We start from the raw sequence: 18,396 nt of genomic DNA on the forward strand, positions 1-18,396 counted from the left end.
GATAGTTTTATTTTCATTTACAGTTTTACTTCAGAGCCACATGTACGTACCCAAAGAGCCGCATGTGGCTCGTGAGCCGCAGTTTGCCAGCCCCTGGTCTAGGTGATCCCTCCACCCCAGGGGCCCCATGTGAGTGTGGCTGGGGCGCTAGGGGGCAGCAGGTGGGCAGATGTTAAATACAGACTTCAGAGAGCCTCCCCACTCCAGTTTCTGAAGCAACTTCTCATGCACAGAGAACCCCTCATTAACCACCAGGGTCGGGCTGACTGGTGCCCCCGGAAACACCCTGTCTGGGCATCTGGTGAGTTCATGTTGTCCTTCTCCAGGAAGCACATAATGTTCTTTCCTTAAAGCACAAATTACTACCCAGGGATAGACCAGTCCTTCTCTGAGGAACAAAGACTAACTCCCTCCGTTCCCTTTTGATAGAATCTTGCTCTCCACAGAGCCAGAAATTCTAGAACAGGGAAAAGAGAGGATGCAGCTAATGAGCTGCAGGCATAGAGGGCAGTGGGCATTGGGGGAGTAGCTGGCCCTCTCAGTACTGTCTGGTCACAGGTCTGGAGTCCCACGGAACGGTGAACCATGATGCGGCTGACATTGTCCCACAAGATAACCTTGATTCTGGGGCCCCAGGTGAGATTCAGGAAATGTTCTATGAGACAGTCGTGTCTGAACTGAGAACTGAAGCATCGGGAGGAACTAACTAGGAGAAAGGAGAAGGGCGTGCTTCAGGAGAGGGAATAGCATGTGCAAAGGCTCCGAGGCAAGAGAGGCAAAGCACATTAGGAAATCTTGGAGAAAAACAGTGGCTGATGTGCAGAGGAGAAGGGAGCTGAATTTTGAAGGCTGGAGTGGCAGGTGGGACTTATACCAGACAGGGCCTTGAAGGCCACATCACAAGCATTGGCCTTTATCCCAAGGACAAGGGGAAACCATTGAGGATTGGGTTTTGTGTATGAGTGTGTGCATTGTGGGGGAGGGGGGCATTATAAAACATACATAAACTAAATTTTACCTTTTTAAGCGCTTTTAAGTGTATAGCTCAATGGAATTAAGTACATTTATAGCGTTGTGCAACAATTACCCCCATCCATCTCCAGCATTTTTCATCTTCCCAAACTGAAACTCTGGACCCATTAAACAAACAGTAACTCCCATTCCCCTCTCCCCCAACCCCTCACAACCGCCATTCTTTCTGTCTCTAGGAATCTGACTATTCCAGGTACCCATGTAAGTGGAATCATACACTATTTTGTCCTTTTGTGACTGATTCATTTAACTTAGCATGCTATCCTCAAAGGTCACGCATGTGGTAGCATGTGTCAGAATTTCCTTCCTTCTTAAGGCCGAATAATATTCCATTGTCTGTATACACCACATTTTGTGTGTCCGTTCATCTGTCAGTGGGCACTTCGGTTGCTTCCACGTTTGGCTATTGTTGAATAGTGCTGCTCTGAACAAGGGTGCATTGAGATCATATTTGATTGTATTTATTGCTTTGTGGAGGCTAGAGTGGAGGAGCGGGGAGCCATGAAAAAGCTCTCAAGGTGGTCCAGGGGAGACATGATGGCAGCCTGGACCCAGGTGACCACCAGGATGGAAAGAAGTAAATGGATTCAAGATATTTAGGGGGTAAAATAGACAGATATTGATCACAGGTAGAATGTGGGGCTGAGGGAGAGAAAAGGGAGGGAAGAAGCAGGAGAAATGGGAATTCTGAGCTTAAACCTCCTCAGCAGCCGCTGCCGAGTGGGTCATACCACTCTCTTTCCTTTCCCCTTTTCTCAGTCAAGCACGAAACTTTTGCTGGGTGCTTCTGTGCCTGGCAGCAGGCTGAGGGCTTAGCACTGTAGGATGGGACTGTGGAAATAACTCTGGGCTTAGCCCTGGGTCCATCATGAACTCCCTGTGTGACCTTAGATAAGACACTCAAGTTCTCAGAGCCTCCATTTCCCTGCCTCGACAGGAATAGTAAGTGCCTGCCTATATCACAGGGTTGTTATAGAGATCAGATCAGACCGTGTCTGGTAAGTGTTAGAGGCAGGACCAGCGTGAGGCGTATTGTCAAGTTTTGGCCCCGGTAGGTGACCCTCACTAAGAGCCTGGGATAGAGCCTGTCTGGGGGAGTGCAGGTGTGGAGGCTGAGGGGTGGCCTCCAGCTGTGGGATTCCTCATGACCTGGAGGCCAGACCGAGCTGAGAGGACATCGTCCCAGTCCTGAGGGCTGGGACCAGAAAGCAGATGTTTCTGCCCTCAGTCCTAGCGCTCTCGCCCAGGAACCTGAGATAGAGGGCATTTGCTCCTTCCCAGGCAAGCAAGTTCAATGTCTCGACCTAGCTCCCAGCCCAGAGCCAGGCTGGGCCACACCCCAGCTTTTGTCCCCAAGAGATGATGCCCTGACATTCACGTCCAGGCCCACCTAGGGACGGAGGACAGGGTGAAGATCTCCTTTCTGTCTGTGATTCCTCCAGGGAGGCACTCTAGGGGATTTAGGTTGACCTTATCTGTAGATGGCTCTAAGGAGTGTGGGGGGGAAGGAGTTGTCTGTGCTGACGCACCCCCTAAAGGGAAACTTAATGCTGTTTTGTTGTTGCCAGCTGAGAGTGGTTTATTAGCGTGTGGTGGTGGTGGGAATTAAGAGGATAGAGCCCAGTGATAGCTTCTGATGTTTATAGTCCCAGGCCTGAACTCTGGAGATAATAAAAATATTAACAGCTGATGTCCAAAGAATACCCACTGTATGCCAGGCTCCCTGTGCTAAATGCTTTCCATACATTGCTCACCACCTTTGAGGAAGTACTACTATTATCCCCACTTTATGAATGAGGAAACTGAGGCCTAGAGGGGTTGAATGACTTGCCTAAGGTCACATAACTATTAAATCACAGAATCTGAGCCCAGGTGTACCTGGCTGCAGAGCGCAGCTCTAATCACTGTATACACTGTCTCACAGGTCTGTGACTCATTTTCACTCCTCCAGGCCCCCTGGGGAGCAGCATCATGCTGTCGTGGGCTCTGGACTGGGGAGCCAGGGACACCTAGGCCCTCACCCTCTCTGTTAGTAGCTTGCAGTGAGCTGGGGCAGGTCACCTCCTCTCTCTGAGCGGCATTTTCCTCGTCTGTAAAATGAAAGGGCTGAAATGAAGGACTGTTAAGGTAGTCCCAGCTTAGAAATTCCAAAAGGAAGCCATTGTAGGTTGGAGCCCACAGGCAGCCCTGCCACTCAATGACTATGTGACCTTGGATCAGTTACTTAATCTTTCTGAGCCTCGATTCCTTTGTCTGTTAAATTGGGGGTGTGACAATTCTTGTCTCACAATGTTATTATGAGGAATAAATGAGATCATATGTTTAAAGTGCTTACTTGGCACAGTGTCTACAGCTTGGTTAAATTCAAGAAATAATTTCCCTATTTTTCTTCTTATTATTTATTATAAAGGGTTACCAGCTTGACTTCTAAGGTGATGTTTTTGAACATGCCTATCCTGAATGTTTTAATGTATGTACATCATCTCAAAATCACACACTCATATATTCACACACGCACATCCCTTTACTCAGAAATGTGCACCCTCACATCTATAACACTTGCTTGTTCACACACTCACCTCCTCTCTGACACACGCATTTCCTCTCCTCTCCCACACACTCGCACACATTAGCGCGCGCGCACACACACACACACACACACACACACACACACACACACACAGGAATCGTGCACACACACCCTGTGTGCTCTCTCTCTGTCCCTCCTCGGCAGCCCTGTTAGTGTACTGGACCCTGGCCTTCATCACCAAGACCATCAAGTTTGTCAAGTTCTACGACCACAACATCGGCTTCTCGCAGCTGCGCTTCTGCCTTACGGGGCTGCTGGTGATCCTCTACGGGCTGCTGCTGCTCGTGGAGGTCAACGTCATCAGGGTGAGGGTAAGCAGGCCACCCCTTGGCTGCCACCCACCTGCCAACCGCCCCCGCCCCCTCCCCGGGCCAGAGCAGGGCTTCTGACCAGTGTCCTGCCCCTGGGGCGTGGGCCCCCCCACCCTGCTTCTTAGCCAAGCCCTAGAAGGAGTCAGCTTGTCCCACCTTCCCCCCAAAGGAGAGTTGAGGCACGTGGGAGAAGTTTAGGGAGAAATATTCCATCTGGCCCAGCTGCCCAGAGGGAGGGGAGGTGAACAGATGTGTTAGCCAAATTTACAGGATTCTGGGTTTAATCCCACAGAGAGGAAATAAAAGCTTTAGGTACTGGCTTCTCCGAGTTTATTTGATTGGGAGGGTGGGGGTGAGGGTGCTTGTTTTTATTTTAATGTACTCATTTAGTTGCCCATGTACATGAATGCGTAGATGTGGCTGCATACATGTCTTTTGTTTGGTTGTTCTTTTTGCTTGCCCCCTTTCCCTCTCTCAGGTTTATACCCTCCCCTCCCTGACCTTTTCCTCCCCAAGTAACCCAGATGAACAACCTAGTATGTGTCCTTCCATTCCTTGTTTTTATTACTGCAGTACCATAAACTTGTATCTATTCAGGGTTGTTTTTTTTCTCAACATATATGTATACAGTTTTTTTTTCTCAATATTTGTTTTATAAAAATGGGATCACATATACAGTTGGTTTTTTAAGATTTTATTGGGGAGTTGGGGAAGGGGAACAGTGTTGGGGAATTGGGGAAGGGGAACAGCCACGTTGTTGTCCCTCAATCTTAGCTGTGGAGGACGCAGCTAGCTTAGCTCCAAGTCCAGTTGCCATCTGGCCGCCCGTCGGCAGCTCGTGGATGCTCAGCTCAAGGTGCCCTGTTCAGTCTTAGTTGTGGGTGGGCGTAGCCCACCATTCCATGTGGTAGTCGAACTGGAAGCCTTGTTGTTAGGAGCACACACTCTAACCACTGAGCCATCCGTTCGCCCGTTGGTAGCTCAGGCAGCTCAGCTCAAGGTGCCATGTTCAATCTTAGTTGTGGGTGGGCATAGCCCACCATCCCATGTGGGAGTTGAACCGGCAACCTTGTTAGGAGCAGGTGTTCTCACCAGCTGAGCCATCCTGCCACCTGTTGGCAGCTCAGCAGCAGCTCAGCTCGGGCGCAGCTCACTGGCCCATGTGGGAATTGAACCGGCGACCCTGTTGCTCAGAGCTCGCACTTTTAGCCAACTGAGCCACTCTGCTGGCCCTACACAGTTTTATGCATCTTGCTTTTCTCATCTGACGGATACCTCTTAGGACTCCCTCCAAATCTGGTATGGCTAATTTAGTTTTCTTAATGGCTACATAGTATTCCATGATGTGGATGAGCCATAATGTATTCAGCCATTACCCTATGGGTGGGCATTCACTTTGTTGCCAAGTTTTTGCCTTTATGTATTGCTACTTTTATTTCTATGGGAGAGAGTCCAAGGAGGAGGGTTGCTGGTTCAAAGGGTCTATGTATTTTAAATTTTAATTAATGTTGCAGATTGCCTTCCAGAAAAGCAGTAATCTACCAGCAGTGAATTAGAAAACCCTTCCTTCCTCCAGCCAGCAGTGGGGGTTATAGCCATTTCTCATTTGGACCAGTCTGATGGGTGTGAAATGCTACTTTAATTTGCATTTCTCTGACTACTCTGCTTTTAGTTGATTTGCAGGGTACAAAGGTCTTATACATTCCCTGCCTCAGCTGTCCCTCATAGCATTCCTGAGATGCAAGTGCCATCCCCTTTTTAGATGAGGAAACATTTTAGATGAGATTTGTCCAAAAACACCTTGTTGTTAAGTGGAGGAGGCAGGATTCGAACCCAGGTCTACATGGCTCTACATGAACATGGTGGAGAAGATGGTATATGGGAGATCTCTGCTCTCCCCCCACCCAGCTGGAACCCAACCCAATCCAGCCCAGGGGATTTAGAGCAAGCCTCAATGAAGAGTTATAAGCCAGGAGGCCCTGGTGCTGGTGGCCAAGCAGTTTCGATGTTCCTTTTTCTGGAAATAGGCAAATGATGGGCTCACCTGTTGGAGGCCGAGGGTGGGCTGTCATAACCCCAGATCTTCAATGGGGCAAACTGGAGAATGGCGACTAGTTGCACTTACCCATCCCCAGTGGCCCATGTGCCCCACAGAGATACATCTTCTTCAAGACGCCGAGGGAGGTGAAGCCCCCTGAGGACCTGCAGGACCTGGGGGTGCGCTTCCTGCAGCCCTTTGTGAACCTGCTGTCCAAAGGCACCTACTGGTGGATGAACGCCTTCATCAAGACAGCCCACAGGAAGCCCATTGACCTCCGAGCCATCGGGAAGCTGCCCATTGCCATGAGGGCCCTCACCAACTACCGGCAGCTCCACGAAGCCTTCGATGCCCAAGCGGTCAGTGGGGGCACAGCCACACTGTCCGGTCCTTGCCCTTTAGTGTAGAGTCACAGATGGGGACCTCAGAAGCATCAGGTCAAACCCCTGGTGGGACAGGCAGGGACACTGAGGCCCAAGGAGGGGAGGAAGCTTGCCCAAGTCACACAGTGAACCAGGGACAAGGTCAGGGCCAAAGATTCATAAAGTTGTCACAGCTGAAATGGCTCTTAAGTCATCTGGCCCAATACCCTCATTGTCCAGGTGGGTAAACTGAGGCCCTGAAAAGGGAAGTGACCCCACTGAATTCCCCATGCCCTGTGCACTTTCTTCTGGAGCTCAGTGACTGGAAAGTTGGGAATTCCCCCCATTTCAGACAGCAGGGGCATTAGTGGCCTGATTTGTACAATAATTCTATGAGTTGGACCAGGAGAAGATCTCCCCGTATCACTGAGGAGGAAACTAAAGCACCAAGAAAAGCCGTGACCTCCCCAGAGCTGGCCCACAGGTGGCAGAGCTGATTTGACTCCCAGTACAGTGCTCCTTCGTTGCCTCTGCCCTAGCACAGTGGCAAAATACTCAGGCAGTTGCAGTGGCAGGCGGTAACAAGTGAGTGCGGCATAGGTCACTCCCTTACTCCAGTGCTATGCTCATCACATAGTCCCTGAACAGCTGTGTGACTTTGATCAAGCTCCTGGCCTTTGTTTCCCCATCTGAACCATATTGGCATTGATAGGGCCCACCCCACCATGCACTTGGTGGTTCCATTTCGTCCTGGTGTTCACCTATTTGCAGCAGACGTGGCCACTGGGTTTCCCCAGGCAGCAGGAGCCAGGGGCTTCCTGAGACGCCGGGCCTGGCTGTAAACGGGCCCTCCGCCACTCTGACCTGACTGTGGGTCTCTCTGGGCAGCAGAAGGACACGCAGAGCCCACAGGGTGCCCGGGCCATCTGGCGGGCACTCTGCCATTCCTTTGGGAGACGCCTGGTCCTCAGCAGCACTTTCCGAATCTTGGCTGACCTGCTGGGCTTCGCAGGGCCCCTGTGCATCTTTGGAATCGTGGACCACCTTGGGAAGGACAACCACGTCTTCCAGCCCAAGGTAGGCCGCCCAGGAGTAGAGCAGGGCAGCCTGTGGGAGGTTTTCTCTAGTGGGTGAGAACGTGCCAGAGACTGATATGTGTGAGCTGTGGCTGCACTGGGGTGGTTCCTTACACTTGTCCAAAGCCCTTGGCAATATCCCCTTCTAGAAGATGGTCTGCATCCGGTCAGCAGAAATGCCAAGAGGTGAGTTTGTGCCCCAAGAGGAATTCTGGCGCCCTGCTCTCCTAACCACACCATTACCACCATAATACCTTTCCCAGTTATTTAGTCATTAAGAAAGTTGCAGTGTCTGGGGCTTTTGTGACTTATTGGCTTTTAGTTCATGTCATCTTAATAGACTCTAAATGCCTTTTCAGGGCTCTGTCTTCCTCAGTTCTGTATATGCATAGCACTCGGGGTTCTGCAGGGGCATTTTGGGGGCTGCTGTTGGGGGTACGGGATTGGGACACCTCCATGCATAGGGCTTTTTCTCCCCCCACTCCAAAATTCATTCAGAGCTGAGCCCAGTTTTATGAATACATTGGACTTCTCATTAAAATGTCTTTTTAAAAAAGAGTTTCATGTCTTAAAAATACTTGAAACTCACTGGACTAGATGCTATCCCCTGGCCTTTCCAGCTCTAAAGATGCTACAGACTGAAATTTGTTGGACAGAAGACACAGAAAAATCTTTCTGGGGGTTCATTTTCTTTGCTTGGGTCAATAGCATCCACTCTAGGGTAGGGGGAGGGTGGGGTACTTAATTATTTCATGCATTTCTTTGCTGCCACTTAGGTTTAGATGGTCACAAAATGGAAAACCTTTCATCTCTAATGAGACTCAGAGTTTTATTTTCCCAGCAAGAACATCATTATAGCCTTTTAACCGCAATCAAAGAGTCCAAAAATGATGCAGAGAATTACTAATCAGGGATCCTAGTAATTTATGACACTCCCTTGTGTAATGTTATTTATCTCGTGGGCTTCAAAATAGCAGATAACATTTAATCCTCAGGAGGATGATATTAATTTTTTTCTTGTGTTATAATTAATCAGCTGAGCACTTTTGGTCAGAAATATGAGACACTCCAAGTCCATTTGATTTATTTAGCAAATGTTTCTTGAACCTTACTATGTGCCAGATGTGGGTGAGGCTGTGGGAATACAGAGGCAATGGTTGTGATGAGGACTATTAACAATAGTAACAACCACTTATTGACTGCTGAATACATGCCTGGCTGTGTGCACAAGTTACCCATGCGTTATCTCATTTAATCTCTAAAACTACCCTTAGGGTAAGTTTTATTTTTGTAACAGCTTTATTGAGATATAATTCACATAGAATATAATTTTTGAGGTAGATATTTTTATTTCCATTTTACAGATGAGGCATTAGAAGCTCAGAGAGGTTAAGTAACTTTCTGTAGGTTCTCTCAGCTCGTTAGTGATAATGTCAGGATTTGAACCCAAGTCTCTTTCACTCCATAGTCTGGACACTTATAGTCATGATGCTAAATTGACTATTATTATTATTATTATTATTATTATCATCAAGCCATCAACCTCCGGCTCCAAGGATTATGTTATCCAATGGAGGAGAGAAAAATCTAAATAAAATATTTTTATATTGTGTGTAACATACTGCACTTAGGAGGTATATACAGAGAACTATGGGAAGCGGAAGTGACTAACTCAGCCATTGGTCATGACAGCTTCATAGAGGAGAGGGTTATTTAAATGGGGCCTTAACAGATGAATAGGAGTTGACCGGGCTAAGATGGGCAGATTTCTTGTTCAATCAAGAATGAGAGGACTCTTTTTGCTTATTTAGACTTTGATGGCTTTTGAGGCCTTCTCTGGCTTTTGAGCCTGTGAACTTTAGTTGGCCCAAAAAGAGAGGAGGGAAAGATTGCTTCTCTTTTTCACAGAGTGTTACCTTTTAGTTTAAGTCTGACCATAAGCGATCCCAGAATAGTCTACATTGGTAATCCCACAGCTTTGTGGAACTAATTGTTAATATTAGGAGGAAGTGACACCATCTAGAGCCCTTATCTGCTTGTCCACATTATCTTCTTCTTGTGTTTCCCCAAAATCTTGTGGGACTCTCCTCAAGAGAGAGCTCTGAGGCAAGATGTGCCCAAGAGATGCTGAGAACAGCACTTAGAATATTAACTCATCTGAACGCTAGCTTTGACTTCTCTTTTCTCTTTATTTATACACCAGCCCTGGGCTTTACTGCCCTCTCGCTGGAATGTTCTTGTCCTAGTTACTTGTCAGCACGTAAATCCCCGAGACAGATGGCCCTGCCTCAGTGGCAGCAGGCCGAACCAGATTTAATACTTGCTCCTTGCGGCCCAAATACAATCAGCAAATTACAGACATAGATACAAGAGTTGAAAGTAAATATATTCTCTAATATCAGCAACAAAGAATCTTCACTTGTGCAATTGCCTGGGATATGGCTTAATTCTCATTTGGGCTTCTGGGCCCAGAAAATAGGAGAAAGAGGTCATTTACTGAAGTCATTTGGTGCAATCCCTGCCTCGCAGCAGCTCTACCCCGGAGAGACAGGAGCTATTCTGGTCTTTATGAACCTACCAAGAGGGAAGGTCTCTAGCTACGTGTTACAGTGTTTAACCACCGTCTTGGTGAGAAAGACCTTCTTTCTGCTCAGCCTCTGTTTACCCAGCTTCAGTCCGCACAGGCAGGCCCCATTGTTTACTTCATTATCCATGGCTGCCCTGTCCTTGCACTGCTTTCCAGGACACTTACAGTCGGCAAGAATCATACCACCCTTGGTATCTGCAAGGGCCAACGTTTCTCATTTCTTCTTTAATTATTGGAAGTGTCTTATGGCCTGCCAAATCTTTGACTCCCCTGTCCCCCCTGCCACTCCCCAGAAAAAGCTATGACCCAGGCTGGGCACAGCCTGTGTCACAGCCCATGATATATCTTTTTCCAGCCCCCAACCCTGCCCTACCCCCCCCCACCCACAATCTGTCACCTGCCGTGGATGCCACTGATGTGTCTGAAGGGTGATGAAATTGGATTCACAAAGAACTGTGGGCGTCTGAAACCTGCCAGTGCTCCTCTGAGCTGTCAGCTGAGCAGAGAAAGAAGGAACAGCCTGAGTATGATCTTAGGTCCAAAGCTTTGAACGGCCTCTGAATCTCAGTGGGAAAACATGTGTAGGTTTCTGAGTGTGTGTGTGTTTGTTTCTGAATGAGTTCTCCTGGGAACTGCTTATGATTCTGTATGTGTATCCTTCTGTTTGTCCCTGTGCCTCTTGGTATATCTTTTTCCACGTGTGTCCGTGTCCCCACTGTATTTGTGTGTATCCCTATGGGTGACTTTGTGAACCTTTATCCGTTTCTGTGACTTTGTGATGTCAATGTGTGGGTTAGTCTCTTCATGACAACATCCAGGCAGTTTCTGTGGCCTGGCATGCCTCCCTTTACCTCATTAACCCCTTCTCAGCTACCAAGACTCAGCTCAGATTATGTCACCTCTTCCAGGAAGCCTTCTGATTGAATTAGATGTGCCTCCTCTGTGGCCCCATAAAAATAACATCCCATGCTTTACCATCAAAGCACCCCTGTCTCCTTCCTTGACTTGACCTCGAGTCCCCTAAGACAGGAACTGCCTTGCCCAGCCTCTGTGTGCCCAGCTCCCACGCCTGACACCCAGGATGCACAAGAGAAACGATTCTTCCACGAATAATGCAGAAGTTACCATTTATTGAATGCGTATGCTTCCTAATTTTTTTTAACGGCTCATTGTTACATTGAATCCTCACAACAACTCCATGAAGTAGAAACCTTCAGTGGCCTCATTTTACAGGTGAGGAAACTGAGGCTCAGAGAAGTTGAGAATTGACCTAAGGACACTATGGCTAATATATAATGAGTCAGGGCTCTAACTGAGATATAGCTGCCCCCAAAGTCTCGGCACGATACCCTCATGTCCAATGGTTGTAGACGGGTGAGTGGGTGTGTTGGTCCCTGAGTGGTCAAAGATAGTTCTCATTGTTTTCACCCACAGCCTCTCAGATCTGGGACCTATGGGCAGTTCGCCTTTTGGCCCCTGACAAAATTGGAAGCAAGAGCCCAAGTGACTGCCTCTCCTTTAAGCTCCAGAGAACAAGGGAAGGGGCCTTTCCAGTCGTACCTCTGACCAGGAAGGGGCACTGGGGGGCAGAACTGTAGAATCAAGAGCCCAGGTCCTAGTTCTAGTTCTGCCTCTGCCACAAACTCTCTTTATATTCTTCAGCCGTCCCTTCCATTCTGCAGGCCTCGATCGACTCAAGTGCAAAATGAGGAAATGTGTAATAATTTCCATAGAAAGTAGATAGGGGATGAAGATCGTATGCATTGAGTAATTTGAAATATACTTGCTGAACACTACTGGGAAATCCTGGAGACAAACACAGCATCTTCCCTGAGAGATTGTAAAAATGTGAGACTAGGGCATCGGATCTTCCAAAGCGTTTACCTTCCACAAATGTCAAGTTGTAGGTCCTTGGACTCTTCTCTCCTGCCATGATGCCTTCAGGGTGCTGGGCAGGGGCCAGCGCCCTCACCCCCCATTCACAGCTTCCCAGGGCCCTCTTCTCACTGGACTTCACCAGGGCCTGCCATCCTTGGGCAGGACCCCTGGCTTCTTTGGCTAATCTAGTCTCACTCCTTATTCAAAACTTAACTATACTGGACTTCATCTTGTTTAAGCTGTCTCTTTGAAGAGAGATGAAATGATGACCTAATCACTTATACCTGCAGGGAGATTTTTATTTTAACAGATCACAAAATTGAGGATCCAAAGAAACAAAGTTCCTGACCCTAGGGCATGTGTGTTGTAGGGGGAAGGGGTCAAGGCTTTGTCTTTACAGCTGCAAAGGAAGAATGTTGCCTTGTTAAAAACGTACAAATATTGATGAGTGCATTTAAAAAATGCCATCCATAGCCCAACCAACATTTATGATACATTGATTTTTCCAGCCCTCATTCTCCAGCCTATATGCTTTCTGATCATTGTGACACAGCACATGTGTGGCACTCCATGCTGCTCAAGAGCTTTCATGATGATCAGTGTTCTTGGGTGCACAGCGTTCCCATGGGTATCAATATACCTGACCATTTCCTATGGTTGGGCATTTACATGGATTTTTGTACTCTTCTCCTGCTCTAATCCAGCAACAAAACATCTTTGTACATACAGCCATCTCCTTATGTTATATTATTTCCTTTGGGATGCATTCCGAGGATGTACTTTGTTGCTTTAAAATAATGGACTCCATTCTCCAGAGCTGGACTTCTGCCCAGGACAATAGAGCAGAGTTCCAAGGAGTGTTAAATAGGACCAGGTTTTCCCAAGCCCACATACATTCTTTTTTGACTCAGAACCAGCCAAGTGAGCATGTTTCTGGCCCCCACAAGTCACAAACTTGTAGTTGACAGTAAGAAACTCAAGGTCAAAAGGCTGGATGAGGCCTAGGCAGTGGGTCTGGGGTAGTGTTTTTGGCATCACACAAGTTCACGTTCATATATTCTTTCTACCAGCATGTGACCTGGGGCCAGCCACTTAACTGTGCTGAAACGCCACTTCCTCATGTATAAAACTGGGCTAGTAATGGTACTCTTCTCATTACGGTTTTATGAGGATGGAGTTCTGCACCTGATAAATATCGTGTCCTGCCCCTTGTCCCCGCCCCCCACCACCACCACTGCAGCCTAATTTTAAGGTCCGTTTTGCTGCTCCCAGCCCACCGCTACCCACTCCCTTCTCCCTTCTTCTCCCTCTGGTACTTTGATAAATGACAAAGAGAGTCGGGGGCTTCAGGCCTTAATCAGCCTTCGTCTGAGAGTCCTGCATGTATCCCTCAGTGGCCTCACTGTGTCTGCTTCCTGCTGTCCCCAAAAGGGAAAGACAGTTGTAAGCAGGACCAGCTCCATGGAGCAGGGAGGGCTGGTTTACAGGGCCCTGTTGAGCTGAGAGGCAAGATCTTTTCTGCCATCATGAAGCCCTGTATCCAAGACCCAGGAATTTCTGACTCTAAGGGAAGGACTCCACTTGGCATCCTGCCCCTTCCAGCATGACCACGGTCATGGATGTGCCCTCAGCTCCTTCTCATCCATTCCTTCCCACCACTCTTTACCCTGCAGCAGCTCCCACACCCTTCCACGTAGCTTGCAGAGTTCAAGGCAGAGTCTCAGATAGGGGAGAGTTCTGTCTTCATGGAAATATTGATGTGGCTCTGCTGGGGAGCAATGAACTGAATCAAGATCAAAGTTTTCCTGGGAATTCTTGAGGCTGAATTTGGAAACAGACATGCTGCTGTTCCCTGATATCTTTAGCAACAAAGTCAAAACGTTTTTTTTTTCCCCACTGCTTATCATCTGAGATCTTGCTGGAGGTGCAGCAAGGGAATCTTGAATTTAAGAGGAGGCCTTGGGAGCCCACGAGGCTAGGGGACTTGGGTCTGACATCTTTTCAGTCTATTATAGGCGATGAGTTCCCATCTCTCGCCCCGGAGCACTACAGTGTCTGTGTTTTCCACTGTTTTTTCTTTTTTCCTGCCCCGAAATTACTACAGAGCAGGCTGTTGGTGAGCATGGGACAAGGCCAAAGCTAATTCCGTTTTTGTGGCAGAGAACACCCATCGTGGGATTTGTTCTAGCACTTCTGGTTTTGACTGCTCTGTGATTTACTCTTTATTCTTGTTCTGTTCAGAGTGAGCTCCCCCTCCTGGGCCTGGTGGCCACAAGGCAGCAGGTCATATTTATGGGTGTGAGGTTAGAACTGGGCTGCATTCTGTTCCCCGAAGAGGGATGATGAAGAGGGTATAGGCAGCCCTCCCTGTAGTTAGAAGAATGTTTAGTTGGATTTATCAGTCCGATTTTTCACTCATAAACAATCGCACAAGGCTTTACAAGCAGGGAGGGTCCTATAATAAAGGCCATTATGGCACTGTAACAGGTACTAATGGGAGCCTTTATGCTGGCAATGACAGCCACCTCTGAACTTCTCTTTCCCACAGACACAATTTCTCGGGGTTTATTTTGTCTCGTCCCAAGAATTCCTTGCTAATGCCTACGTCTTAGCCGTGCTTCTGTTCCTTGCCCTCCTGCTGCAAAGGACATTTCTGCAAGCCTCCTACTACGTCGCCATTGAAACCGGAATTAACTTAAGAGGAGCCATACAGGTACTTGGCAGATTATTTTTTTCACTTCATAGTAAGAACCACATTAGGCGTCCTCATGGGCACTCAAAAATAATGCTGCTGTGACTTTATTTTTTGTGTGACTCTTTAATAGTGTTTTTTAAACAATGACCATTGACAAAGCAGTGTGGGATAGTGGAAAGTGCCTTGGGCTGGACTTGGGAAACGTAGACGTTCTAGTCCTGGTTCTTTCTGCCTTGGACTACACTCCAGATGTCAACCCTTAGGCATCTGCATTTTCCAGCCTTGGATGGGACAGGCATCACTAATCGATCACAGCACTCTCTCCTGCTGAATGCAAATGCAGCCTCAGGGTCCTTCTCTAGATAGTTCTAGAGTTCTCCTACCAGACAGTCTTCTTTGGGTGCAAAACAGGAAACGTGTTTGACATACCAGGACCAGAGAGCCACTAAGATCTATTGGAGATCCTAAACCTTGGATCATAATGAGAGAGACTTTTCTGGTCTGATAGGTCCCTTGGGCCTATCTTCTTGCTCCTGCCTTCCATGGGCTCCTTCCTTCTTAGGGTTGGTTGGAAGGATGATCAAAGTCAGGGAGGATTCAGGGTCCGTTTAGGGAAGGTGGTGATGAGAGTTGTCCAAGCCTCAGTGTTTTCATTAGAATGTTGGCTCAGCTATTGGAATGGAGAGACCCAGTATGCTAGTGGTTTACTCGGACAGAAGTTTGTTTTTCACAGGGCTGGGATGGCAGCTCCACAATCATCAGAGATGTTGGTTCTTTCTGCAATGTAGCTCTGCCAGCCTTCTCACAATTACTTTTGTCTTATGGTTTAAAATGACTATTAAAATTGCCACTATTGTGTCTACATTTAAACCAGCAAGAAGAAAGATGGGACAATAGGAGGGAAGCATCCCTTCCTTTTTTAAAAATCATAATGCAGAAGTTGCACATAATCTCTTCTATCTCATTAGTGAGAAATTTCCCACATGGCCACAGCTAGACAGGCTAAAAAGTGTGGTCTTTATTCTTGACAGCCATGTAAGCCCTGCTGGAAATTCTCCTTGTGAAACGGAGAGATTGGATACTGTGGGACAACTACAGATTCCACCATATCCAGCAATTCCCATGAAGACAGTAAAACACTAGGAAGTTGTGACTAGGTCCCAAAGCCAACTCACTCTTCAAAAATGTGCCTCAGAATCATTAACATTGACTGGTCCTCGGGGAGCCAGGATGAGAGGCTTTGCAGAAAAGGGACTGAGCAGAGAAGGGCATAGCCTGGGCTGGAGACAGTGTCAGGGCCGAGACTCTGGTTATCTTGGTATAGTCCATGTATATGGCGCCCCCTAAAAATGTGTAGTGCACAAGCTGTGCCGCTTACATGACAACGCTGCGCACCCCCAGTGGTTTTTCACTGAGAAAGCAGAGCCATTTCCTCAGGAATGTCATCAGGTGAGAATGACGGAAAGAGCCCAGGAAAATCCAAGACCCTCTAAGACTCACAGGGCTCAGAACTAGGAAGAACCAAGCTATTGCTCAGTTCAGAAAAGCTCTGTGAAAACCCCAGCCTCTGCTCAGACCCCGCCAGTGACAGGCAGGCATGTACCACCACAAACAACGGCCAATTCTGGAGTCAAACAGTTTTGTAATTAAATCTACTTCCTATTTGTATGTCATACATAACTCACACTCTGGCCCAGTATTTTCCAATTATACCGAAAGAGCCAAACGTGGTTTTTTAATGTATTAGCATGTAATTGTTTTTATCAAACTGTCTGAATCTTTTGCATTAATAAGAGAGATAGATTCCTATGCCACAAAAGGAAATGCTAGCATTAATTATGGAAACAAATTAGAAAACTTTCTTTCAGAGATTTATAGAAAAGTATAGATAAGGGTCTGTGTCTCATGAGTTTGAGAATAATCACATTTCTTGCGTGAAAAGTTATCAAGCAAGATTCCTGTATTATATTATATATAATTTGTTGACATACTAGCTATCAGATGGTTGTATGTTTCTATGTACCCTGATCTTTAATAATGCTTTCTTTGATAGAGTCTATGTTTCTGCTTCACTTTGTTTATTATTATTCTTTGAAGGCCAATTTCACATAACCTAGGGTGTGCATAGATTTGCTCCAAAATGTTATTGCCATTATTTTAAGCCTTATCCATGGTGTATATAAAATCACAAAGAGACAGAATAGGTTTATGCTTTAAGCAAATCTGACCCACAGAAAAGCCTAGGTTTACACAAAAGATGAATTAAGGGCTGAGGATTGGCCTTACAACAGAATGCACGATAGAATTTCATTCGAGAGTAGACATCCCTAGGATATTTAAGACAGGAATGCATTTTAGCTTTTTCAAGGAGTGCATAGCCTGAAAATTGCCATCCTTCTGGGAGGCACCATCACCATGCACGTAGAGCTTTTAGGTTCAGCACTCACGAGGATCTATTACCAGGGCTGTTCCCATCTGCCCGGGGGAGGCAGAGCAAGGTCCTCAGGGTGATTGGACGCTGGGACGGTGCTGGAGCTGATTGACACACATACATCATGTCTCACATAAGACCATCACAGTCTGAACCCTTGTTTTATTTCAAGGCTCAGTTAAGACAGGACTTGGCCTCAGAGCATATCTCCTCCCCTAGTTGGAGATGGCCACATCGAAACAGATGGCTGCCTCACTTCATCATTTTTATGGCTCTGAAGTGTGCTCTCCACTGGCCTCTGGTAAATCAAGAGCACAACTGGACATGAAGATCTGCTTTTAAGATTCAAGAGCTAATTAAGTCCTGTCCCCAAGAGAGAGAGGTCTTGCTTGCTTGGGAAGAAGCTTGCCAGGCGGGCATGAGTTCCTCATTTGAAATCTGCCTCTCTGACTTGCTTGATCTGTCATCAAAGCCCTTTACCTCTCCGAGCCTTAGTCACCTCATTTGTGAAATTGGAACAATAATGCAGGGTCCCCTTGCAGAGCTGCTCTGTGCTCCAAAGGAGGGAATGTCTGAGGAGCCCCCGGCACATTACAGACATATGGCAGGCATCTGGGGTGGCGATTAGGATGACAATGATGACAAATGTGAAGCACTCTGCTCTCATTTCTAGACCAAGATTTACAATAAAATTATGCACCTGTCCACCTCCAACCTATCCATGGGAGAAATGACTGCTGGGCAGATCTGTAACCTGGTTGCTATCGACACCAACCAGCTGATGTGGTTTTTCTTCTTGTGCCCAAACCTCTGGGCTATGCCAGTACAGGTAAGGGACGTGTGCTTTGGTGAGGAGTGGGAGAGGGGACACAAAACCAGAACCTGCTGGTACGTGCTCGGTGACTAGGAGTTCACCATCTTCCATTTCATGCTGCCTGTACCTTCCACTCCCCTGGGGTCTCCATGGGTAGACCCCTGGACCCCTATACTGTCTCACACTCTGCGAGTATCTAGCCATCTCTCTTGATCATCAGAGAAGACAGTGCCATTAAGACTTTTAAAATGCAGCTTAAACATTAAAAACCTTTCCCCCTCCACCAAAAAAGAAAACATGGAATAATCATATGTGGAACACTTTTGCAGACATTAAAAATTATGTTGTAGCAAAGTGCTTAATTACATTGAAAAGTGTTCTGATATATTTTTTATTAAATCATTTTTTATTATGAAATACACATTTTTTAGAATTAGTTTCAGCTGTACAACACAGTGCAATAGTTATACCTTTTACCCCTTGAAGTGACAACCCCCCTCCCCCAATCCACCGCCCCATTTCCCCCCAATAGCATACATATCTATTACAAATCCCTTGACTCAACTCCCACACTATACTCCA

At 47.1% G+C, this 18,396-nt stretch overlaps 1 protein-coding gene across 10 annotated transcripts in view; it reads left to right on the forward strand.

The window, feature by feature from the left end:
• The window catches only part of ABCC8 (ATP binding cassette subfamily C member 8), a 76,456-nt gene that overhangs the window by 7,851 nt on the left and 50,209 nt on the right, over window positions 1-18,396 (forward strand). For 9 of the 10 annotated variants that reach the window (XM_019652538.1, XM_019652540.1, XM_019652541.1 and 6 more), the window contains 5 exons: window positions 3,767-3,933; window positions 6,088-6,330; window positions 7,222-7,410; window positions 14,423-14,587; window positions 17,674-17,829. In XM_019652538.1, coding sequence (XP_019508083.1) covers window positions 3,767-3,933; window positions 6,088-6,330; window positions 7,222-7,410; window positions 14,423-14,587; window positions 17,674-17,829 — 920 coding nt within the window. The remainder of the gene's footprint in view (window positions 1-3,766; window positions 3,934-6,087; window positions 6,331-7,221; window positions 7,411-14,422; window positions 14,588-17,673; window positions 17,830-18,396) is intronic. The other variant, XM_019652539.1, reaches the window with a different exon arrangement.

The sequence above is a fragment of the Hipposideros armiger genome, unplaced genomic scaffold, assembly GCF_001890085.2.
Source record: "Hipposideros armiger isolate ML-2016 unplaced genomic scaffold, ASM189008v1 scaffold_181, whole genome shotgun sequence".
Classification (NCBI taxonomy): Eukaryota; Metazoa; Chordata; class Mammalia; order Chiroptera; family Hipposideridae; genus Hipposideros; species Hipposideros armiger.